The sequence below is a fragment of the Epinephelus fuscoguttatus genome, linkage group LG7 (assembly GCF_011397635.1).
Source record: "Epinephelus fuscoguttatus linkage group LG7, E.fuscoguttatus.final_Chr_v1".
Taxonomy (NCBI): domain Eukaryota; kingdom Metazoa; phylum Chordata; class Actinopteri; order Perciformes; family Serranidae; genus Epinephelus; species Epinephelus fuscoguttatus.
Genome location: NC_064758.1, coordinates 32,494,524 through 32,520,786, shown reverse-complemented (window position 1 = coordinate 32,520,786; position 26,263 = coordinate 32,494,524). Strand labels below are relative to the sequence as shown.

General features: G+C 44.2%; 1 protein-coding gene across 5 annotated transcripts; it reads left to right on the top strand.

Moving 5' to 3' along the window:
• The first annotated feature begins 471 nt into the window (after positions 1–471).
• On the top strand, positions 472–19,648 carry baz2a (bromodomain adjacent to zinc finger domain, 2A). Of its 5 annotated transcripts, none has more exons than XM_049581146.1 (30): positions 472–655; positions 1,890–2,013; positions 2,131–3,018; positions 4,347–6,413; positions 6,578–6,853; positions 6,936–7,310; positions 7,441–7,504; positions 8,918–9,026; positions 9,175–9,276; positions 9,418–9,640; positions 9,785–9,846; positions 9,938–10,003; positions 10,106–10,489; positions 10,578–10,832; positions 11,514–11,728; positions 11,835–11,909; positions 12,022–12,196; positions 12,281–12,343; positions 12,429–12,573; positions 12,685–13,358; positions 13,473–13,803; positions 13,983–14,138; positions 14,257–14,417; positions 14,660–14,725; positions 14,863–15,146; positions 15,231–15,366; positions 15,505–15,651; positions 15,879–16,111; positions 16,237–16,380; positions 17,755–19,648. In XM_049581146.1, exons 2-30 carry the CDS (start codon positions 1,890–1,892, stop codon positions 17,912–17,914), a joined length of 8,160 nt encoding a protein of 2,719 aa, XP_049437103.1. In that variant the 5' UTR covers positions 472–655; the 3' UTR covers positions 17,915–19,648. The 5 variants fall into 5 exon arrangements, with proteins under 5 accessions (XP_049437103.1, XP_049437104.1, XP_049437107.1 ...); XM_049581147.1 differs by having other exon boundaries at positions 474–548; XM_049581150.1 differs by lacking the exon at positions 472–655 and adding an exon at positions 754–850.
• The last annotated feature ends 6,615 nt before the right edge of the window (positions 19,649–26,263 follow it).

Sequence of the window (26,263 nt, the reverse complement as noted above, 5' to 3'; positions counted from 1 at the left end):
CATTTTAATAAGTGACTTTACTTTGATAAAGAAATGAAAATAGCTACAGTAACATTACATTTTCAACAGGGTAACTAGTAATCTGTATCCTATTACATGTCAAAACTAACCGACCGACCACTGAAAATACGATGCGTTATTACAAACTAACACTGTAGATACACACACATATATAAACAAGTACCACAGTAAGTTATATTAATGCATCAGTATTAATAATGCAATATTGTATGATTAAAAACTGACAGGCATTTTTATTTTGGTATTTTAAAAACATTTTCTATACTTTTTTTAACCGTTATTTGGGGTAACTAATTATTATTAAAATTATTATTATTATTATTATTAATATATTTTATTTTTAAAAATATGTGTTTCTTGTTATTATTGTTGTTGTTGTGTATTTTCTTGTGAAGTCTCGTGAAGTAATGTGACCGGAAGTGTGTGTGCTTGTTGTTGGGACGTTTACACTCCTACTGTTCGCTCTGTTCTGTGATCATGGCTGCACTGGACCACACCAGCCATGTTTGCTAATTTAAAACCCAAAGGTTAGGGAATAGTTGTTTATTATTTACCGCTGTGCCATCTTCACCCGCATAACCGCTTACACGAAGGTTTAGAGGCATCTACGCCTCCGAAATCCAAGGACTGAAAGGTTGGATAGCTTTGACTGAATTACGAGAGAAACTTTTGATGGTGGCAGTGTGGGAGGATGATGCTCTGCAAAAAAATTGTCTGTGTGCGTGCAGCGTAAACAATGTAACTTCATCTGGCTGCTAGCTAACGTTAGCCCGTGAACAAAAGGGAGCACGCCTCCCATCTGTTAACAAGCGAGTCTGACTGAGTTAACGTGAGTCGTTATCAAGACACCGGCTGATATTTATTCCCATCCGCGGGGCTCTCTATCGCTGATGGGCATCATGGATCCACAGCAGCGTGGCTGCGGTACCTTCTACCTGGCTGTTAGCTAACATCGCAGCTTCTGTACCGTACTTAACGTAGATGATGCTATCAGTTAGCTACCTAGCTAGCGTGTGTTAGCTAGGTTCTATTGTGATGATTTAGCTAAATAACCTTGGAGCAGGAGCGGGGGGTATTTTTACCCGATGTTTCACGGTAAAGTAAACATTTATGTCCAACCTATTAATGAGTTTAACGTATATTTAACGTTTACAGTACGAGTTGTTAGCCCGGCTAGCAGCGCTTTAAAGTGAATTGTTCATTTGAGAACGCAGCTAGCGCGACTTAGCTAACGCGGCGCCTGCTTTTGCGACGGCCTTGTTGAATTAGGAAATCAAGTATCCATTGAGGGCTACTTTGGTGTTACAATGGTGTGGAAGTGTTGAACAGCGAGTGGTGTGGTAAGAGTGCTTCAGGCCTCGGAGTGACTGTAAAATATCGCCGCTAATCTCCATTGTTACTTGGCCGAGGCCGCCGGGTGTTGGGTACAGTCTGTGTGGCTGTGGCTGCCTGGGCCGTGAACGTATCATGGTAGATCGAGGAGGATGTGCTCACATTAGCAGCGCCTCATCAGCGGCAGTGATGAGCTTCTATCGTAATATTCCGTTTGTCCATTACGGCTCGCTGAGGCCTGGCATCTGCTGTTGCTGGCTGCGACATTTTGACGGTTGTTGTTGTTGGAGCGAAATGGTGCTGTCACAAGATGCAGTTGCCAAAATCATTTGGGAAAGAAATGTCGTACATATTACGTAGCGTCTTCAAAGCTGCACGGGGATGAATTAAAGAATAAAATTGTGATTCATGTGGCGATGCATGGCGTGCACTTAAGCCACGTTAAGCAGTCTTCTTCTACACATTTTACTGAATGAACATTGGGTAGTAGATTGTAAATCTGTGTGTTTATTCTTTCTGCTCTCTTTGGTTTCCAGATGGAGTCAAATAATCATTTCAACTATGGCACCCACTCCTCAGCAAACTCAGGACTGAAACTCTCCTCAGGGGATTCTCTTTATACTAACGGGTCCTCCATGAGTTTTCCTCAGCAGGGGAAGAGTGAGTATTTTCAGCCATTGCACTGAGCTTTATTTTGAAAATTTGTATCACTTTAAAGAGCAACACTTCCCTTTCTCTTTCATTTTTTAACTCGACTGATGTTCTTGTGTGTAACAGATATGAATGGCGAAATGAATGTGAATGGCGTCACTACTGTACTCGGGTCCGGTGTGCCTGGCTCCCACCCACCAACAGCTCCTTACCCACACATGAGCAACCACCACCAGAGCAGCATGGGCTACGACTACTTGTGGGGAGGACACCCTCAGTATAGTCCAGCCATGGGCACCTCTCCTGGGCACGGGATGCACCAGAAGCAGCCTACACCTGGGATGGTGCAGCCTCAGTCACAGCACCACTTCCAGGGTCACGGACAGTACCAGCTGAACGGGGGCATTGAAAGCTCCCACCAGCCCCCTGTGTCAGGCCCACCGAACATGCCTCTTACTGGGAGTCAGTACTGGAACAGGAGTAACCCTGGCCCACAGCAGATTAGTTATAATTCCCACAGTATGTATGGGACCTACCAGAGTCAGGCACATCCTGGAATTACACCGTCACAGCATCACCAGCAGCAGTCCTTACAACCGGCCCCACATCAACCGTCACAGCAGCACCTCCACTCCCATCGTCACCCACACCACCACCACCAGCAGCACCAGCAACCACAGCATTATGGCCTCATGCCTAATGGGATGCCCTACTACCAGCATCAACCCCAGCACCCGCCCCTGCCGTCTCCCCAGCAGCAGCCGTCACAGCAGTCTCAGCCCCAGGGTCAGGCTCAGATGATGCCCCCAGCTGCCCAGAATTTTACTCCTCCACGTGGCAGCCCACAGCACCACAGTTTAGGCAGAGGGGGCACTGGCAGCCCTCTCCCTGTGGGGATGTCCTCAACACCAATGATGTCACCGTCAACAGTGCAGGATAGTGGATCACCCAAGAGCCACAGCAGGGAGCGGAGCCCTCATGCGAGCAATGTGGGATTGTCTGCCGTCATGCAAGGTGACCACTTTACACTTTTTCTTTACAGTTATATATATAGTAGTCTATGTTTCTTTAGTTCCCATAAAAAGTAATTACTTTCACATTTGTGCCTGGAATTTTGGTGCTACTGTGTATTTGTGGTATCTGTCAAACTTTTATTTCCCCATTAATTAAAATGTCTCCTTTGCTTTGCATTTCCTGCTTTAATGCCACCAGTTGAGTGATACTACATAGTCAGTACAGTCATATGGTCTTCTTCCTCTTTGGCAATGCTTGGCCTAGCTATCCCAGCTGCTGATCGTATTAAAACATGACACTCCCTGCTTGCGTTAGTTTCCTATGACATACATCTGTATATAACAGTACTATTTTCCATTACTGGTTAACCATTTTAGTCATTTTTCAAGCAGAAATGCCAATAATTTCTGGCTCCTGCTTCCTGCATGTGAAGATTTGTTTGGTTTTTTTTTTCATTTTAGTATCATTTCCATCATATAGTGGCCATTTTAACATACCCAAGTTCCACTTAGTTTGCAAGGTATCTCAGTTTTGACTCATGTTCCAGTTCCCTTTGTGAAGAACTAAGATACTCACATGAGGCAGGAAAAACTTGAACCAGGTTTATTTGAGGATAGAGAAACAAAACAAACAAAAAATGCAGGCAGAGTCCTTCCAAAATCACTTCTTGTCTAGTACACTACAGACTTGATACATGTCATTACATACTAAAACATTGCATAACACGGTCAAAAACCTTTTACAATCCAAACCTACGCGGACGTTGTAACAATCTTTTTGTCATGTGCACTAAAATATACAAAAACTGTTGTGTAAACTTAAATAACATCAGAAGCTTTATAATATGCTACATCAATACAGATTGTCACCAAATCTAAACATGTGCTTCAGTGGCTCCTACACATTATGCTATAATATCATCTATTTATCTTACTTAATATAAAACTGAACATTTTAGGGTTTTGTACTTTTGGTCAGATGAAAACAGATGCTTAAATGGGCCACTTTTGGCTCTGGGAAACTGTAAAGGCCACTTTTAGTTGAGAACAGATTCAGCAAATGAATCAGAATGAAAGATACTGTTAAGTTGCAGCTCTGCTAGTTATTTCTTGCACATGAATGTCTGGTGTTGGGCCGGTCTTACTGCTGGTGCACAGCTGTGGGATAGTGCCGAGATTCAGCCAGCAGGTGCCACTGTTTGATTAAGAAAAACAGTGACCAAATGCTTCAATGCATAATACGCTCACTGCAAATTCAGCTTATAAAAACAGTAAACAGCCTTATTTTTTATTGATTTTTTTTGTGTGTGTGTTTTCTCTTTCTTTCAGGGCACACGAGAGAGTCTGTAAAGGAGGTAGACACAAGCTATAATGGCATGGAAAGGGCACCTGTTGCTCACAGGCTACCCAAAAGTGCAGCCCACGTGGGACCTGATTACCGTCAGCATTCTGAACAGCCAGCACCTCAGCGTCCAGAAATGGCTTCCCCTGTTAGAGAGACAGCCGTTAATACACCTCCCCAGTCTGTGTCATCTCAGCTCTCTGAGTCCAGCAAGGCCTCAACACCTCCTCGGGTCTCTGCGGCTCCTGCTGTCTCTGAGTTTCCCACATCCGCCCCTGGGCCGCCTATAGTATCATCCCCTGACGTAGAATCTGCTCCACCACAAGTCTCAACGCCCCCTAGTGTGTCCTCTGCTCATTCTCCAGCTGCTCCTCCAAGACTTTCCTCACCTCCTCTAATGAAGCAAGGCCTCAGGCCTCCCACTTCTGCTGTGACTGAGACGTCCCCTGCTGTATCCAAGCATCTGTCAGTGGGGTCCTCTTCCTCCCCTCTGCCTGCATCACCTCAGAAGTTGTCTACACCTCTTGCTTCAGCTGATATTGTGTCTAGACCTGCAGCATATTCTTCAGTCCCTCCAGTCTCTTCTTCATTGCAGTCTGTAGCTCATCAGGCCAAGTCTTCATTGCCTCCTTTAACTGTTACAACTGCACCCATCTCATCCCTTCAGCAGATGGTTCAAGGGTCCAAGCCACCTCTGATGAAGTCTTGCTTTCCTGATACTTCTGGAGCTCAGCATGAAAAGCCTGGACCCCCAAAATTAATGTTTTCCGCTTCGTCAGTGGGTGCAAAATCCTCATCTGCTGGTGTGGCTCCACCTCTAATATCCTCAACCTTAACACCACCTGGCTCTTGTATATCAACATCTGCTTCTCTCATGTCTGTGTCCAAAACTCCCTCAGTTGTCAGTAAACTTTGCGACCCCACACCCCAGCGTCAGACATACACTCCTCCGCCTGCTGACCGTGGTCTTTCCACTGCTTCTGCATCATCATCGCCACCAGGGGCGGTGAACTTACCCTCCCTAGCAGCCCATGAAAGTCTTACAGTTCGACCTCTGTCTACCCTACCTCTTCTAACCACTCAAGCCTCCAGGACTGCACCCTTGTCCACCCCTCCTGCCTTGGTGTCTGTGCCCTCTGCAAAGGGTACGTCCTCTGGAGTGGTCCAACATTTTGACTCTGGGCAGCATCCTCCGGACACCACTCCTCCTCATGCGCTGAAGCCTTTGTCTCCCAAGCCAGAGCACCATGGTCATAGTGAGGATAGGAAAGCCTTGGCCAATAAAAGAAATGGGGAACCACAGGAACACCTCCCTCAGCTTGATTTGGGCACAATAAGGACATCGCAGAGGGTGGACGCTACTGATACTAATAAGTCTGACATTTGCTCGCTCAAACCCCTCACTGATCTTCCTGAGAAACCTTTGCAGACCACAGTCGCTCCTGATCAAAAGCCCATGAATAAACAGACAGCTTCTGAAAAGCACCACATGCGAAGCTGTGAAGCTAAGGACACTATGGTGGAGCAGTCTCCACTTGGAAAGTCTTCACATCTTCACAGCACAAGGGAAGAACATTTGACTGATGAAGAAAGTTTCGCTAACTCTTCACATACAGCTTCTCGCTTTGATGGCAATTCAACATTCGACACCCCCTCTAGAATCGACGCCAGCTCTGTCTTTGAAAAGACCTCTCTTCTAGATGGTGACAGCTCAAGCGTAGATGACTCCACTCACTTTGACAGCAGCTTTCACCTGAGAAAGGACACTTCTCAGTTTGACAGCACTTCCCATGCAGATGAGGAACCATCGACTGCGTTTGAGACCACTAGAGATAGCAACTATTCTGTGGAGGACTCCAGAAATGACACGCTGGACTCCACCAGGGAAGGAGAAACATCTGAGGCAGAAGAGACCAAGGACAGCTGTCATATCACAGAAGAATCCATGCTGGAGTCTTCTCTGAACAACACTTCTCAGATGGAGGAGCCATCTGTCGACTCAAGTGATGTGTCCAACTCACGCTCCTTTGTGCCATCTCAGCCAGGTCCTCAAGGTACATTCTTAAAGTTCATGATCATGGATAGACATTGCTTTCATTGTCACCAAATAGAGATAGATCTATTTCCAAAACAGATTACTCGTCTTTCTGTGTTGTATGTCATTCTTTATTTCTGAATTATTCCTACACAAATTCATTTTCTTGTTGTTTCATCTCAGAACCTGAAGCAGAGTGGGAGCCCAGAGGACACGACACACCAGACTCAGCTGGACGCATTAGCATTAAGACCACTGTTAATGAAGCAATGACCCCCCCAAGTTTCAAGATGAGAGATGAGAACTTCATCGCTTTCAGTACCCCAGCAGAGAGCCCTGCTGTACACCCACTCCAACCAGTAACTGATCCACCTGTGCCAGCTGCTGGTAGACCTCTGAAAACCCCAGGGAAACCACGCAAACCTCGAACTCCAAAGGCAATATGGATTAAAACCCCAGGTATTTAAACATTCTGAATTCAACAGAATATAAATGTTAAATTATTGGGTTTAATTCAAAACATTTCTGTTTGTCTTTTAAGCTCCTGACGAGGCCCAGCGAAAGCCTCGGGTTCGAACCCCTAAAGTGGAGAAGCCTAAGACTGAAGAAGAAGGAGGCAATAAAGAGGAGGTAACCAGGGGCAGGAAGAGGAAGAAGCCTCTTAAGGAGGATGCTAAAGAAGCGTCAGATGCATGTGGAGAGGCTGGGCCTCCCGCAGAGGAGGTTGATCCCATCACCGCCACAATTGAAGCTGTTCTGGCTTCAGCTATTAAGGCTGCAGTGGAAAAACCCAAGAAGGCAAGAAGGTCCAGGAAACAAGACCAAGACGGAAATGTGGCAAAAACACTTAAACAAGATGGCGAAACAGCTGCTGCTGATGATGCTGAAGAAAATGATGATGACAGCTCCATGGCAGGTAACGAAGAGGTTTAGTAATGTTTTTGTGAGGGGCTGTTCCACATAATGTAATGGTGTTTTGTCGAGACATGATATCACAATCTAACAGTCTAATGTTAAATGTGGTTGTGTGCATTTTTCTTGAACAGGTGAATCCGGCAGACAGAGGAGGGTTGCAACTGAAGAGCAGGTTCAATTCCCAATGCGCCATGGGTAATGTTCCCTTGTGGAGTTTTGTTCATCCTACCATTATTCCATCAATTTACACTTCAAATAAAAATCACTGTTGACTAAGGGTACGTACACATGCTGCATTTTTTGCGTGGCAAATAATTTTTTTCAATGTAGACTCACAGCAGACACACTCAAACGCCAGAGCGATGCTGTCAATGCGTGCACGCGTTCCTGAAAACTCTTTTTCAGTGAGCAACAGCTGCGCCCTGACATAAACAAAGTTCAACTTTTGGAGCACAACAGCATGCACCACATGTCATGTGATGAGGAACAACCAATCACAGCCGGCAGACATCTTTCCCTTCTTCTTCTGATCATGTTAGTGCATGGCTGTCAGAGCTTTATATATGTCTCAGAAGATCAACTCTGCACTCAGGATTTCAGGTGAATAGGCTATGATATGGTACTTATTGAAGCTGCTTAGCAACCTTAGATGCAACCTGCCACCACGCTTGTGAAAGCTGGCACAGAAAACGCATGAGTAGGTCCCAGCGCCTGACCTCAAGTTTTCCAGGCAGTTAAAGATGCGGCATGTGTACGGCCCCTAAAGATGTAAAAATATTTTTGTAAAGCAAAGTGTGTGCAAACCGAGGTGTTCGAGGACTGTCATAAAATCATAAAATTTCAGCATCTACACTGTTGAATTTTTTTTTTCTTCAAGCCTGATTTAATATAAAATTTTTTATTTTTTTCCAAATATTTTTATTGATCCAAAGAGGAAATTTAAGTACATCATATTATTTCAACGCTCATTTCAATTCACATAAGAGAGTTCTGAAACAATAAGTTAAAAAATAAAAGATGATGTAGAAGACAGGGTTGTATTTTGGGATTAGAATAGAATTGAATATTAAGCCTAACTCAGATAAGTGAGCCTGGAAACAGTGATTCCCTTTCTTGATCCTTCCCCTTAGTTTTCCTTATCTACCTAAACCTCTTCTGTTCCCCTGTCCCCTACCCCTCTCTCGCTTATGAACTCATGATTATGGTGAAACAGTGTGAAAGTATAGGGTACAATTGGAGAATTCTTTGTGAAAGGTGTGATAGAAGGAGTTGCCAAATCATATTCTAGTGTGGAGAGTCTGCCATGTTGTCCTACAGTAGCCCAGAACAGACAAACCTAACACTGGCTCTATGGAGGGCCATTTGCATTGTTTACATTACCTGAAAGTTACAGTAGGTTCTACTACATGCTTGGAAAAGGAGAGGTGAGAGGATGGGTATTCATTTGATTGCAATGTGCAGCCTCACCACTAGATGCCACCAAAGAGAAGTTGGGCTTCGCTCTTTAACACATCTAGTTTGAGGTCTCTGAGCTGTGTGTTTTTTATTTAGCTTTGAGAAGTTTGTTCGCTATGGTCCTGTTTTAATAATGAACTCTCTTCACTGTAGTTGGAGGAGGGAGATTCGTGTGAGGAAAATGGAGAACCGCATGAAGGGTGAAACCTGGTACTACACACCTTGTGGAAGGCGGATGAAGCAGTTCCCAGAAATAGTCAAGGTAACTTTTATCTGGCTATCCAACATTATAAATGTCTTAATTTATTAAAATCATAGTTTCTTAAGGCAAATCAAAAACAGATTGATATTGATAACGTCAACACTAATTATTTTCCTACTCTCTTGCCTGTTCCAATTGCTCCTTCCAGTACTTGAAGAGACACACGGACAGTGTGGTCAGCAGAGAACACTTCAGCTTCAGCCCACGCATGCCTGTTGGAGATTTTTATGAAGAAAGAGAAACCTCTGAGGTCTGTATATTGATCTTCTTACTGAGTACTCTGCAGTACAAAGAGCAAGAAGGGATAACAAGATCAAAACTGATGCACAGTTAAACAGAAATGTGTAGAAGACATTTTTGAAGACTCATCATTCTCTACAATATGTCACAGGGTAAGCAGTGGGTCCTCTTGGCCAATGAGGAGGTTCCTTCAATGATCATGGCCATCACTGGCCGGCGAGGTCGACCTCCAAACCCTGATAAAGAGAAACCCCGCAGGGTTCGCGGCGTAAGGGGTGGGCAAGGCCGCCGCCCTGGTAGACCTCCCAAACCCAAGATGATTGACCTCCTTAGCAAAGTGGACGCCAAGCTGTTGAAGCGACTTGAAGCAAAGGGTAAGTGGATGTAGACCGGAGGAGGCATGAGTGTACAGGGATTTGTTTATAGGTAGTAGTTTAGTCTTAAAGCCAGATGAGTCTCTCAGCACATAACATGAAGAAGTTTGTCCTGTAGCTAACTGTTTGTATTCCCATTTTTAGAAGCTCTCACGGAGGAGGAAAAGGAGAAACTTGCAAAAATCAAAAAGAAAATGAAGAGAAAGGTACGTAGCTGAGTGAATGTGGTCTGTAATATTGAGCTGTTGATCCTGTCGACCTTTCATCCTGATTTTGTTGCTGCTGTTTATTATTTAGGCAAGAATGAAGAGAAGGGAGAATGCCAAGCTCAAGAAGATTAGAGACGAAAAGAAGAAAGCCAAGGTACAGACAAACTCTCAACACAACATGATCTATCAGCATTTTACTCCGCAGCGCCACCTCTTCCTCACCTCCACCTGTTCTTTCTTTCCTCTGTGGGTTCAGCTTGAACAAGAGGCCAAGGCCCAGGCTGAACAGGCTGACCCGACAGCCCCTCACGCCACACAGCCAACATCAGGGTCCGCTGCAGAGCCCAAAAAGCCTGGCCGCAGGAGGGCAGTCAAGGTCGAGGCTCCTCCGCCTGTACAGCAGACCGACGAGGAGCGGATTGCGCAGGGTAAGAGGGTGCTGGGTGCTCGGAGTAAAGCCAAGGCTCTGGCTAAAGCCCAGGCCGAGGCGGAGGCGGCAGCTCGGGCTGCTCTGGCAGCTAAAAGGACAGCAGAGAGGAGAGCGCAGGCCCAGAGACGTCTGGAGGAGCGGAAGAGGCAGCAGTTGATTGCAGAGGAGCTGAAGAAGCCGACAGAGGACATGTGTCTCACTGACCACAAAGTGAGTTTTGTAATTCCTTAAGTCTACTTCATTAGCACTGTGATTGCAGGGGATTTTAATCGTGACCTTTAAACTTTGTCTCCATCAGCCGCTGCCAGAGCTGTCCCGTATCCCTGGTTTGGTTCTCTCTGGCAAAGCGTTTGCACACTGCCTGGCTGTGGTCGAGTTCCTGCATGGCTATGGAAAGATCATCGGTCTCAATATACCCAAGGACATCCCCAGCCTTGCTACCCTGCAGGAGGGCCTCTTGGGCTTGGGCGACAGCCAAGGAGAGGTCCAGGATCTACTGATAAAGCTGATGGAGGCTGCACTCCATGATCCAGGCCTGCCATCATTCTATCAGGTGTGTGACACAGTGAGAGCATTTTTCTCCATGAATACAGTTCCTGATAAAGAATCATAAAAGCTGTTTGTCACCAGTGTGATGCAAACATGCGTGTGTGGTGTAGATATATGGAGATTCGGTGTGCAGACTCTCCATATCCCTGCACCACATGACATCTGAAAAAACAGGTCTGGTGTGAATTATCAGCATTCCCATGTTCCATTTTCTTCAAAAAATAAATAAATAAATAGGTAACGTGAATGTGGTCCAGTGCATTCCCTCCTAAATAGCGTCCATGTCCACTCCACACAACAAAAATCTCACCTGGCAAAGAATGTCTAAGGGAGTTAATGAAAACTACACAGTACATAAACTAATCAGAAACCAAATTTGATGCCAACACTAGCTGTTGTGGCTAGCCTCGTTCTGTGACCATCAAGTGTCCCATCCGCTGGGTGATCTCAAACATATACTGTCCTTCATTTGGTTGTTTATCAATCTACCCCCCCACTCAATAGATTACCATTAATTTCTGGCTGGTAAGTGAAGCAAATCTAGAGTCATATGCTTATTTTGTAAGTATTTGGCTGGTGGCTGGTGCTGATATCCAACCCTAGTTAGTGACCTTTTCTTTTTGATAAAAAGTTGGAACAACATTAACATTGCACTCTACGTTTTCCTCTCCACCCCAACCTTCAGTCAGTAAAGATCCTCGGGGACAAGCTGGTGGAGTTGGAGCTGAACCGCAGCACGGTCTCTGAAGTCCTCCGCATCTTCTTGGAATGCCATGGTTACGAGGCAGAAGTGTGCAACACGCTGAGGACCAAAACATTTCACGCCCTGCCTCCTGACACCAAGGCAGCCATCTTGGGTTTCATCGTGGACGAGCTTAACAGCAGCAACGTTGTCACAAGGTCAGAACAAGGACGTATTATTTAATCTGTGGGATGCTCTTGATCCTAAAAGTTTGTTACCACTTCATTTCTGTTACTTTATTAACGTATGCATTTTATATTTCAGTGACATTGACAACACATTAGAAAACATGGCAACTTACAGGAAGAACAAGTGGATCATTGAGGGGAAGCTACGCAAGTAAGATTTTCTCTCTTCAAATACAGAAAAATCCACGTCAATCAGATCTTTTGTGTCAGTGCAGCACAGAGCCGCACAACATGTTGACCCTGACTGTTTTACTGCCATGCAGACTGAAGGCGGCACTAGCGCGTCGTACAGGACGCTCAGAGGAAGAGCTCTGTTTTGAGGAGAGGAGGCGCAGTGCCAGAGTGGCCGAGGAAGAGAACCTCAGTCTGGAGGAAAGTGGCCTCATCCCGGAGAGAGGCAACCGCCGTGCACGCAAAGAAGAGCCTAAACTCAGTGATGTACGTACTGTATCTGCTGTTGTGTGTTTTCAGGATCAGAAAGAGATCATTCCTTTATTTTAATTTTGATCTTTTGTGTTACAGAGTGAAAGTCCTACCAATGCCAGCATTCCAGAGCTTGAAAGGCAGATAGATAAGCTAACTAAGGTAAGCTTGATGCTACACAGACACAGTTCTTTATACATTTATGTTGCTTTATATCAAATATTCCTCTCTTTTCGGATCTCCACAGCGCCAAGCGTTTTTCCGTAAAAAGCTGCTACAGTCGTCTCATTCCATGCGGGCTGTATTGCTCGGCCAGGACCGTTACCAGCGCAGATACTTGGCTCTACCTCACCTCGGAGGAGTTCTGGTCGAAGGGCCAGAGGAGCTGCTGAGTGAGTCTGAAAATAAGTCTTGAAGAAATGTTATCACTTGCATTTGTAGACTTTACAAAGCCCTGGCTCGTCCGTCTTCATCTAAATTTTCCTCATGTTTCTATCATGCAGCTTCTGGAGAAGTCCTTGTAGCCGAGGTTCCTGTCACCTTTCTCAAAAAGGAGCCCAAAGTCGAGGAGACCCCCATGCCCACCACTCCTCCTCCCCCTTCTACTGTCCCGTCCTCTCCTTCCTCTGCTACCCCTGCCCAGCCACAGCCACAGCCACAGCCACAGCCACAGCCCCAGCCACAGCCCTTGCCCGAGACTTTGCCTCTAGAGGAGGACCCCCTCCCCGGCACTGCGTCCCTCATGAGCAGGCCGAGAGGACGAGGACGCCCCCGAAAAATCAAACCAGAAGTGGAGCTTCACCTCCGCACCGCAAAGATTCGCCGCCGGCGTCGAAGTAGTGCCAGGTCGGCAGGTGAAGAAGGGCCGGGATCGCCGAACGGTGGCATGCACGACCTCACACAGGCCGCTTTCCAGAGCTGGCTCAGCCAATCACAGGAAGCGGTGACCAACGGCACATGCTCAGCAGCGGGGGATGCTCCAGAGGGTAATCGACCAGAGGAGAGTGTGAAGGAGATGGCAGAGAAACAAGGACAGTGGTTCAACCTGCTCCCCAAACAGCCATGTGACGATAACTCTCTGACCGAGCCCCAGACGCCCACCTCACCCAGCTCGCCCCCTAAACTCCTTCCTCAGATTCCGAGCGCCCTGCCTGCACTCGCTGCTCCACTCATGCAGGTTTGCCACCACAATCACAACTATAAATAGATCAAATCATGCTGTAATAATGCAGTTTGAGTCTTTTGTGTGGTGGTTAAATAAATAAATAAATAATCTCTCCCCTCCTCTCAGCCTGACCCGCTCTTGCCTGGCCTGACTCCAGCTGACCCAGCGACCCCAGCACCACCACAGGACATTCCCTCCATGCTACCTGTTCCTGCCGGTGCCCCAGTACCACCTCTCCCACAGCTTCTTCCAGCTCCTCTGCCTCTTGCCGCACCTGCTCTCACCACTCCCGCCAGGCCGGGTCGCAGGCGGAGGAGAGGTAGCAGAGGGAGCAGTCCCGCCCGCAGGGGGTCAAGAGGAGCTGCAGCCAAGCGCCGTGGCCGCCCTCCCAACTCTGTGTTCCAGGAGCTTGAGCAGCAGTACTTCACACAACTGGTGGTCAAGCCCATACCAGCATGTAAGTAGTGTCCGGTTTGTTTGACTGCTGTCACATTTAACAATTCCTGCAGTATAATACAGTTGATATAAATGTTTAGGACTAGGATGAACAGGAAACATTAATCATTCTTCATGAACAACACAAGTAGCATCTGTGTCTTATTTATTTGTGATGAGTAATACATGTTTCTTTTGCAGCAATGGTGCGTGGCTGGTGGTGGATCAAGGATCCAGAGGAGCTGTACAGCACCTTACAGGCCCTCCATCCAAGGGGCGTCAGGGAGAAGGTGCTCCATAAGCATTTAGCCAAACACATGGAGAGTTTAGCCGAGATGTGCACCAAACCAATCGACGGTGAGTCTTGTTGGTAAATGGATCATCTTAGTTGTGTAGTGAAATTTATCACTCAGCTTATGTGTATGTGTCCCCCGTCGCCCCATGTTCTCCTCACACTTGTGTTCTTGTTGGTTAGACCCTATCTTTGAGTCGAAGGTGGAGGTGAAGGACGTGCTAATGGAGGCTCTGCAGCAGCCCTGGCAAGTACAGGAAAAAGCAATGGAGACTGACATCAGTTCCCTACAGTGGGTGGAGGACCTGGAGCAGCGGGTCATTGCAGCTGACCTGCTTCTCAAGGTAAGACGTCACCTCACTCTACCTCACTCTGACAACTTTATGAGAGAATAACGCTGTATTTTTTGCAGTTGTATTCTATTTTATTATTTTTTTATTATTTTAAGGCATCGCTGTTATCTCATGACTGTCCCAAAAATGTATTTTTTATCATCCCTTTTTTCCCCCATTTTCATTTAAAACACTATTTGAACATCTAGGAAGCAGTAACAACTCATTACATCTGCTTTTTGTGTTTCCTCCAGGCGCCTCCTCAGAGCGCAGTGAATGAGACTGAGTCTAACACAGAGACACCTATGGCAGAATTTCAGGTAACCATTAAAACTCTTGATAAAATGTTTCGTCACAATACTTCAGTCTTTAGTTATAAATACACATGACTCCTGTTTCATTATCTCCTTTGCTGATACTTTAACCATCCCTCTCTCAACTCTGCCTCCTCTTACAGCCCTACACGATCCCAGATCCAGACTCCACACGTGAAGACCTCCAGTACTACGAACATGACGCCGACCCACGTGATGACTGGATTGTGCGAACCAAGAAGGAGTGGTCTGGCCTTCCACGTATCGCCACGCACCCGCTGGACTTGGCCGTGTTGCGGCTGGCCAACCTTGAGCGAAACATTGAGAGGCGCTACCTGAAGGAGCCGCTGTGGAACCCGGCTGAAGTGATGCGCCTCGCTCCTCTCACCCCGACCCCAGGAGAAGAGCATCCTATGGATGTCATCAGGTGAGAAGAACAGGCTTTCTTTAAAATGCAGAGGATGAATTTGTTTTATATTTTATGCTTATTAGAAATTTTCTTGCGTTCCAGTTTGGAAAGTGAGATCACATCTCGACTACGAACATGGCGACAGGCTTTGGATCGCTGCCGCAGCGCTCCCCAGGTCTGTCTGTGTTTACTTCAGCTGGAGAAGGCCATCGCTTGGGAGAGATCGGTGACTAAAGTGGTAAGTAACTTCAGATTGTTGTTGGGCTCTGACGGGCTGACTTTTTGGGAGCATGCTGCACAAAGTCACACAAAAAACGACACCAAATTCAAATTTGTTGTCATTTTAACCATGAGGGTTTCCTCTCTGTGATCGCAGACTTGCCAGGTTTGCAGAAAGGGAGACAATGATGATTGCCTGTTGCTGTGTGATAGCTGTGATCGAGGCTGCCACATGTACTGTCTGAGGCCCAAAATCACCCAGGTGCCAGAGGGAGACTGGTTTTGTCCTGCCTGCATCATCCAGGTCAGAACCCGTCCTGTGATTCTTGACTAAGAAACAACTTCAGAAAACGTACAGAAAGAAGTTAGGGCTGTTTTGAATCTAAGAGCATCAGAAACAGGTTTACTGCCAAGTAGGGTTCCACATACACTCAGTGTTTTGGTGTCTGTCCTAGAAAAGTCAAGAATCACAAACTTAAAAATACAGTAATTTACAGCTCAACCTGCCTTCTTATACGCTCTGTCTCTCAGGAGGAGGGCGAGTCACCGCGCGCGTGCAAAAAGAGGACCAGGGTGAAGAAGAGAAGATATGAAGACGACAGCTCTGAAGATGAGAAGCCAGCACGACGTAGTACTGGCGGCATGGCGACGCGGTACAAGGAGTCAGTGACACCCCCCTCATCTTCCCGCTACTCTGGAGAAGGAAGTGGCGCTAAACGTCGTCGCATGACAACCCGCAACCAGCCTGACCTCACCTTCTGCGAGTGAGTCCTGCCTCCATCACATGCACAGTGTTGTTATAAATGTTCCACTACAGGATTTTAACTCATTTTTAAGTCTACAGAGTGATGTTTGTTTTGAGTGATGATTAATTGTTTTTTCCTGCCAGGATCATTCTAATGGAGATGGAGGCTCACGCAGACGCCTGGCCATTCCTTGAACCTGTCAACCCCAGACTGGTGCCGGGCTACCGCCGCATCATCAAAAACCCCATGGACTTCCTCACTATGAGAGAAAGACTGCTACAGGGAGGGTAAGGCCAGATCAGACTATACTCAATAAAACAGTTATTACTGGGCAAACAGGAAACAGTGGGCCTAACACTAAGCTTGCACAAAACAAATTGTCCACAGAATAGAGGGTGATACTGACTATAGACCCTTTTACTGTGTGACGGTTTTTGGTGGGTGGGGCTTAGCTGAAGGCAAAACAATTCTCCACGGACATTATCTAGATGCTAGCTGGCAGCCCTAAAAGGGTCTGTATAACTGCAGAATAAAAAGGAAACATTAATTCTAAAATAATGATAATAAATAGGACAAAGTTAAGTACACAATTACAGACAATCTCAACACAACTTACTAGAACAAATCAATGCAAGTGAAGAAAAATGATAGAAAATGCTTTCATAACCAGACCCACAAAATACCTCTAGGATCTTCAAAATCTTTTTAAAGTCAATTATATTAAAATGCTATCATTAAAATCATGTGATGTTGTGTATTTTTCCGCTATTGTATTTTAATAAAGCATTTAAGCTAAATATATAAAAAAGGCTATGGGTAGCCAGAATAACCTAAAGCTAAGTCCTTATTTAGGGCAAGTACCTGATAGGTAACACACAGAAATGCAAATTTTTCGGGAGCTTGTTTCCCTCTAAATTTTATTTCAGCATTCGGTTCTGGGTTAAACAAAGAACATGCAGGTCGGATTACAAGTGTGGGATAATAGATATATAAAAATAAAATGAAAGTAATCACGATTTAATTTAAAGTCTGCTGACATTGTGTAACAGCTCTGGCATATGAGAGTCAAGGTTAACTGTGAAGATGTGATGTTCTGTATGATAAGAATAGGCAAAACATGTTCTTTTGAATTGTATTTCCTGAATTACCTTTGTTTCAGAATATATTACCTCAGTTTCACTTGAATGAAATGGCCCAAAATGACCACTCCTGATCACAACCAAATTATTTAAATTGCGCAGAGTTATTATAGTGGTTTTGAATCAGGATCTTGTGTTGATGGGTTGGGTCGGTTATGTTATTTATTCATCTTATCTACAGGTAGTGGGGCAGGTGTTATAATCTATGCCACAGTTCAGGTTCTGGTTCAGGAGCAGGTCTTGAAAATCAGACCTGTGCAGGACTTGGATCTAAAGTATGTTAATTGAGTCAGTTGTTAGTCTGACCTTTATCTACAATCCACTTATTTGATTGACCAAGTTAAGGAGAATTTGCTCCAACTCCCCTACGCCAGACTGTTCTGTATTTAGTTATCTTGTAAAAGAAATACACATGCCCCACCAAAGAGGATTTTCGGTCATTTAGTCCTCTCCATTAGTACTTATTCTGTCTCTTGTGCGTTCTGACATTATTTTTTCCTTCCTGTCATTTTCTTGTCTCAGGTACTGCAGCTGTGAGGAGTTTGCGGCAGACGCTCAGCTCATCTTCAACAACTGTGAGCTGTTCAACGAGGACACGTCGGAGGTGGGAATGGCTGGACACGCCATGAGACATTTCTTTGAGAGCCGCTGGGCGGAGTTCTACTCAAACAAGGACAAATAGGAGCCTACGCCGTTCCCCCTGGTAGTGGGGCTGCAAACTGTTGGTGCTGTCACCGTCCCAGTCACACTCTTTCCATTACTGCTAAGACTGTCTGGAGTTTCCTCCAGCTCTGCGTACTCTCTCATGTATAGGTATATATGTATAGATTTTGGCTATTTGTCTGTTATTGTTTCCTCTACCGGCTGACTCTTTTCCAGGCCCACAGCTGAACTGGCTTGAACTCGTACCCATTCCCCTCACAGAGTGAGAACACATCTCTCTTCACTTTTCCTTCCTCCCTTTATGTCTCCTCATCTTCACCTCAGCACCTCATCTCCTGTTGGCGTTCTCCTGTCACGTCCTCTCACGAGCCCCATGTCGTAGCGAGGCCTTCGGTCAAGCCCTGCTTGTGGGGCGATGACACGGTCTCAGGCCCTGAGTATTTTGGTTCTCGGACTCGTACTGAAGGTCAGGGACTGATCACACTATCGCAGCCTAACTGCTGCATACTGGACCTGCTTAGCGCCGCTCGACGACTAAATGGATCAAAACTCTTCACTGAGCTTGGGCCATTTCTTACCTGTTCAATGGAAATGTAATGTAACGTGGTCTTATGCCTAGAAGTAATTTTTTTGCTCAATATATTTTTATTATATATTCTATATATAAATATATATAAAGATTACAATAGCTGGGATTATTTAATAGCAATAGCTTGTAGTGAATGTGTACAGATTACCTTATAGAGATGTCTAGACGATTTCCGAAAAGGCCAGTTAAACTCAAAGGAATCTGTTCTTGGACTGTCACGAGTAGACGTTGTATAACCTCCACTTAAAGTCTTGCACGCCACACACACACACACACACACACACACACACACTTCTCAGTCACTGACACACACATTAACATACACACAGTTTCACACACATACCCACCTCCTGCTGCTGTGTGAAAGACACTGGGTTCTGAAACTGGGGGATTTTTTAGCGTTGGTCAGTCAGTCTGGGCTTAGGCTCTTATAGTTCACTGTCCCTCTTGTTACGAGTAAATTATCAGCTAGTTTCACCTGATCTCTGTACGACTGAAAGGATGCTACTGCAACACATGGCTGCAATGTTTCTCTTTTACACTATGAAATTGCTCTAAGACAACATGGTGTTTGCAGCAACTGATCCATGTTGAAAACGTACTGTTTGTCTGTAGCTCGTCTGACCAGATGAAAACATTGAAAGGTGGTTATGTGCGAGGCGAACATCCTCCTCCCATTTTAAAGACTAGAACTGCAAAGGAGCTCTGATAGTGAGGTACTGGGCGCGTTCCCGCCCGGTTTTCTGTCTTACATTCCTTTTTATTTTTGCTGAACAAGGGCCAATGTACGATGTTGCGCGGCATGGTCGGTGTACTATGAAGGCGACAGGATGACTCCACAGTCTTGGTTTTATTTAAACGTGTTTCTTACACTGAACTCAAATCCGTTGATAGGAAAATAAACTTTGATGTTCCTTGTTACACTTAAAGGGACAAGACGTTTTTTCAAAAAAGAAAAAAAAAGACATGAAAACCAAATGTGGTGTTAAGTGAATTTTTAATAATGTACAGTTTTGGTGACTTTAAATTTGTTCCTTTATATTTTTAGGACCAATTCATCATTTTTAAGAGGAGGTATTACAAGACTCTGTTGTATTAAGGTGATGTAACACGTGTGCATCTGTAGAATGTACTGTGAGTTGAATAAAAACCACATCTAGTAGAGAGTATTTTTTTCCTCTGGTCTTATATCTGAATATTTTGTGTTCAACCATGTACTAATTAAGGATTTTAACTAGATACATTTTTGGACTGTCTACCTGTACTATGGACTCCTACACTGAGTGTTCTTGTTTCCTGCCACAGTCTAGAGACATGCAGGTTTGATTATATGGCGACCAAATTGTGGATTTATCTGTGTAGTGCATGCTGGTTTCAGTCCCTCCTGACTTCCTGATTTTAAACAAGATTGCACAAATAATAATAATGGCTAAATCTACTTTTTTTTTTTTTTAATTTTACATATTAGTCAATTAATCATTTTGAAATTATGTATTTCTCAAGTAAAATTGCTAAAAACTAGCTGGTTTCAGCTATTCTATGTGATTATCTTTTTTGAGACACATGATTGTAAATTAAACATTTTCTGGTTTTGTCAGTCAGACTGACAAAACAAGCCATTTAAAGGCATCAAGATAGACTCTGAGAAATATGGCGTCAAGTATTATTCACTTCTTCCTCATTCTTCCAATGGTTCAAATTGGGTTCAGTCTTAAAGTAAATACATTTATGAATGAAAAAATGTCCCCTCTAATAAGACAGTATTAAGAACAAAGTCCTTGTTTTCAGAGCTAACACCAAATCTGATTGTCTCCACTGTCAAGGGAAAACACAGGTGATCTGGACAGTTATCATTTTATTTAATATATTTTATGCCATTCTTTGTGAACATCATCATCACAACATATTGTCAGGCGTGTTTAATTTTACTGTCCTGCCGTTAAGTCGGACTGTTTTTTTTTTTTTTTTTTTTTTTTGCCATCCAAAAAGGCATGTGAACGCAGCATAAACAATCAACTGAGAAAATAAGATTGGTGAATTATGAAAATGCAGCCCTAGATATGGAAATGAATGAGAACCTCTAACATTATGTTGAAGTAGAGAAACAGTGCCATTTACTGATTTAAATTTAACACTTGCATTTGTAAACCCTTTATGAGAGTGAAGTTTATGTATTCACAGCAGGCTGACAGGTTCTTTAATATTCCTGTTAATTATGTAATTGCATTAGATTCAGCAGCAGCATACCTGAAAAGAAGTTCACACTGTTTAAACACCTCTGGACTTATTGGCAGATGAACTTTTGTCAAATAGCCACAAACACCCTCTTTACATGCTACCTGCTTACCTCTATTAAATCTCACTGTACATCACAAGATAAGCACACTGCAGTATGGCACATTTAAAGGAGCTGTAAATGACATTCAGAGCTTTAATTAATATAACAGCAAACAACTATTTGCTATGTAAAGATACAGTGAAGTGATGGCATCCTACCTCTGTGTGTAGTGTAATAACATAGACTCTGTAAATAAGGATGGACCATGTGTCTCCTCTTCCTCCTACTGCACAAAAATGAAGCCAGAATACTCAGGATATGGGCACCGCCATCTTGTGCTGATGACGTAATTTGGAGCCAGAGTCTGCGCAGTAGTGATCAGGCAGTGGAGCTGTGGTATCAAGGTCCCACCTGTACACCTACCTGACTTAGTCGAGACCACACTGAGTGACATACAGCTGTCAATCATGATGCCACACCCCTTTTTATAACATCAACTGACTAATTAAAACCAAACTTATCAGAGGAGTTAACACTTAAACATACATCATGCATAATTAGAACTACTTAACAGGAGAGAGACTGTACTTTGGGGTACAATTTAAAATTACATGTACTTTGGAGGGGGAGGGGTTTATGACCTATACTGCAACCAGCCACCAGGGGGAGATCAAGAGGTTGGCTTCATTTCTGGGGAGCTGTTAAGTTGTCCATCTTCATATACAGTCTATGGTTGTAATCCAAGCTGTGACGTGTTTTGGTAGACAGTCTGGCTATGCGTGCCTGTGAGTGCATATGAGTCCTTCTGTGTGTGTTTCCTGCTGGCTAGCTAATTGCCGCTGCTCTGTACTGTGATCATACGGTGATTACGGGAAGTTGCTGTTGTTAACGGCAACAGCGTCATCACCAAAGCCTTACACCTACCCTCTGGTTCTCCCCAAGTTAACACCGTTAGCTGTGTCAGCACTGTTGCTGCTGTTAGCTCAGTTTGTGCTGTTAGCATCATTGCTGCTAGCTGCCAGCTCAGCCACCTCCATGTTGAGAGCCATGTGCAGACAATTCCAGCTCAGACTCTCAATCATAGATGTGCTGTGAATGTTGTATGCAGCTCCTTTAAGAGTGAAAAAAGAGCCCTTGACCATGATGGAAATATGCTGAAGTGTTTGGGCGGGGCTCCGCAGCTCCGTGGAGAGTCCTGTCTGAGGCACATGCTGCTGGGAACATCCTGCCATCACTGCCAGCTGCTCTACAGTGACGGAGACTCAAGTGCAACACATTCACACACTTACAGGCTAATCTAACACTTAAATCAAAGCATGTAAAGACAACAGAAAAAAGTACACACTCAGAATAAAATAAAAAGTATATAATGTTTTAGCGCATCTCTCTGTGCCCTCTGTCGCTCCCTCAAATCCCTTAGCTGGCACTTTGTACAAGTGTGTGTATATTTCTGTGTGTGTGTGAAATTGTGTCAGTGTCAGCACTCTGGGCGGAGGGGGCTGAAAACTCCCCACGCCAGCGGGTTCCAGTGTGCCCCCCGCCCGTCCCACTTCACACAGTTGGGCTTAGCCCCACAAAAGGGGGGATAACAGTTTAACAGTTGCTGTGGAGAGGAGGGGGTAATCCACGGCATAATGGGGCACGCCAGCAGCACCCCCAACCCCCCCTCCTCCACCAACCAACCAACCAGTTCATTCTGGACTCCAGTTCCAGATTGAGGGCCCCTGATGCCTGGAGGGTCAGGAGAATCAGATCAGACTCCAAACATCTCAGCATCATGTCAGCTGCCACTAAAACACACAGATTATAAAAAGACATTTAAAACTTCAGTGTTCAGATGTTGCAAAGCAGCCGTGACTTGTTGCATCGCCGACACCGCTAAGGTGAATGTTCTTAGTTTTTAAGTTAGAGGAGTTCTGTCTGTGTCACAAAACGTCTTCACAAGGTGTGTGTGTGTGTGTGTGTGTGTGTGTGTGTGTGTGTGTGTGTGTGTGTGTTTGATATTCAAAGAGTGAAAATGAAAAGCCTGCACAGACGCAGCATCACAATAGGCTCTATGGCAACAGCATCATGAAAGAGTTTGTCCCCATGGTGATCAGAGCACAAGGAGGGTGGGAGGACATCATATTTGAGATCACTGGGTTTAGTGTAAACATAACACGACAGTCACATAAGGCTTTTACACTGCTCTTCTTATTGTATTTATTTTCCTGTTGAAGAAGGAAAACCTTCAGGTCTGAAAAACAGGAGGTAAAACATTTGAGGACACAAGAGACATGACAAGAGAGAATCTGATGCTGGAATGCATCAATTCAAAGCAGAGGACATGGTCTGTTTTTGTTGCTCTGGTCCTCTCTGCTCACTTATCGTCCTTTTCTCCTATAATTGATATGAAAATCAATCAAGGAGCAGTGATGGGCGCCAGATGCTCAGGACACGCCACAAACACCTTAATGTTATGTTAATGATATACTCAAGTATGTGGTTTATAATTTTGGTATTGTCAACAAATTCTACACAAAGGTCTCCATTTCACCACCCAATCTATAACCCTCAAACACAAGCTAAAGCTAGTGAGATAATTTTTTATGTTCATGCTCATATTGCCAAAACATGCTTATTTTTAGAGGCATAATGTTAACCATGTTAGTTATTTCAATGTCATTATTTCTCAGATAGTTTGTCCTACAGCTGGGCACTGTAGTTTTTATTGAACATTACTTAAAAAGGAGTAAATCATAGATATGTTGAGGATATATGTTCAGCTGTGAAGCATTTGTTGCTTTAGTGCAGAGATACTCCACTTTTGCAAAGTGACAGGAGGTCAGGGGTCAGTAATAAATGAACAATAATGGTATTTATGTGTAATAAATGAATTGCTTTCTTTCAACCTTTTGGCGTTTGCTCACATGTCCTTACTCATCTTTGCCAAGAGGCAAATCCAGATCCAGCAGCCCTGCACAGACCAGGTGTCGCAGGGGTGTTTTTAAGATTTTGAGGACATTCAGGGCTTAACTGGCTTTGATTTGTGTATGAATGTAATTTCATGTGTATTAATGCAATAATGCCCGCTTGACTTCCATGGGTTATAGAGCCTTCAGCTGTTCTGTTTGACTTTATGATCTATGGATACATTGCTGCTTGTTTGTTTTTAACTGTGTCTCGTAAAGTGTCCTTGAGTGCTTGGAAAGGTGTCTATGAATAAAATACATTATTATTGTTATAAGTAATGTCTGGGGTGTTTTTTTATTTGCACACACATTAAACTGCATTAAATCCAAATAGTAAAAAAAGAAAAAAATAAGAAATGTGTCAGGAGAGGTCAAGAAGCCACAGGCTTATACAACCAGACCTTCCCATGATGTAATGTGTTACGTACTGTACACACAGGTTTGGACAACAGAAAGATTAGCTGATTGCCTTGGCATCACCTAATGGGGGTCCTTCAAATAACAGAACAAACAAATAGCTGGCAGATAAAGAAAAGAACAACTGGCCAGCTCACTCAGTGTAGGAGTCCATAGTACAGGCAGACAGTCCTAAAAAACATCCAGTTAAAATCCTTTATTAATAGATGGTTAAACCAGTGCATTGAGAGTCTTCATCAGGGTGTAAAATGCATTGGAAACAAGTGTGCAATTTAAGAGCTCATGTGAATCATGTGACACAGGTCATATGATTTATTAGTGTAGCCCTACTAGACAATAAAACACATTGACAGAAAATGCAAATGAAAATGACATAAATGTTAACTATTAATTATTAACATACTTAGTGACAAGAGAAAAAGGTTCAATGCCAAATAAATAGAGAGAAAACAACAATGAAATAAAATAAGAATTGTTATATATTGTGACACACAAGATATGCATGACGAGGACAAACAACAATACGTGTGTTTGGACAGCAAACTCATAATAACTAACAAAAGAATTTGACCAACACATTCTCACACTGACCTCATCACAAATTGACATTTGGTCATGGACTTTCCACGTCCAGATAAGGCGTGCAAGGTACCCTGGGTGCGTTGGTTGTTGATGTTCTGGGACTCCGTGTCAAGTTCTGCCTGTTACATGCATTGTCTTCTTTCAAAATACACTAACTTAAAATAGACTGTTATCACCAGAAATGTAAAGTTAACATACAGTCTCTTTCAAAATAAAAGCACTACATCAGTAAAACACCGCAAAATTATGTTTTTTTTCCTTCAACAACAAACATACATGGTTAGGTTTAGGAAAAAGAATAGAGTTTGGTTTTAGAATCATACAGGACACAAACACCACTCTCTTGGGTGAAAGTCGATGCTTGTTTGACCCATCCACCACCCCTCTCATCCACCCTATTTGGACTTTTGCTGCCTTAACTTTCATCCTTGTCCCCCCACATTAACCCCTGACGCGGCCAGGTGTGTGTAAAGTATAATGGCAGCCGGCCATGTATCATGCCGGCGTAAAAGGACGCCTTTTTCATTGGTTTGTGATGCCCACTTGTTTGATTTTCGATGACTTCGGAGCGAGACCGAGGTCATTTGACAGAAGGGATAAAGTTAAACCTAAATATTCAATGGCAGGAAAAACTTCATAGGGCTTACAAAGGATCACCCCCAACAATACATGTGTAAAAACATGTCATCACTAATATTGTACACTAAAAAGAGAGTGTATAAAACGCTCAAGGGTTCAACCTCTCTGATACTAGTTCAAAAACATGACAACAACACTGAGAGGAAGGTATAATGTAAGAATAATAAATCACCCTCAATGATACATGTCCAAAAACATGACAAACAGGCAATAATATGATGATGGTACACCAGAAACAGAAAAAACTGCACGCACAGGAAGATATCGAGTAAATAGCTGGCAGCACTGGGAAACACTGGTTCGGACACAATACTCGATCCCATCTGACACATTTCTGTAAATACATTTTGGAAACTTGGTCGGATTTTGAGAGATGGTTCAGCCTCTTTTGAGCTTTGAATTTTGAGTATTACTGTAAAACACCAACTGACAGACGTCGTCTGAAGCTACTAACAGGCGTTCAACCTCAACTTTATATGACCTACTTTCACTGCAGTGCTTATATTTGTGATTTCAGTCCTTTTCCATAAGTGGTTATAACAATTTATGTCCCGACTGCCCCTTCTGAAGTGGCCACAATCACTTCAGTCCGGAGATAAGTGAAAGGCTCCTGAAGATGCATTAAATTGCTCAAGATCGGCAGAATGTGTCAGCTGCAAACTGGCAGGGTTCAGTGTGTTACGCATGCAACCTTGAAGAGAGACATCGTTTCAAGGGCTTCCACTGACTAGTGTTTGTGCACAGGAGGAGGTGATAGGGCCTGAGGTGTGGGGTAAGGAGAGGGTGAGGAGACAGGGAGGGAGGGGGGAGGCTGCTCTCATCAAAGGAGCTCTCAGACTCTACAAGGTAATGAGGGATGAAGCAGAGACCCTGAAGCCCTCAGACCCCGACAGCTACACACAGACGGACAAA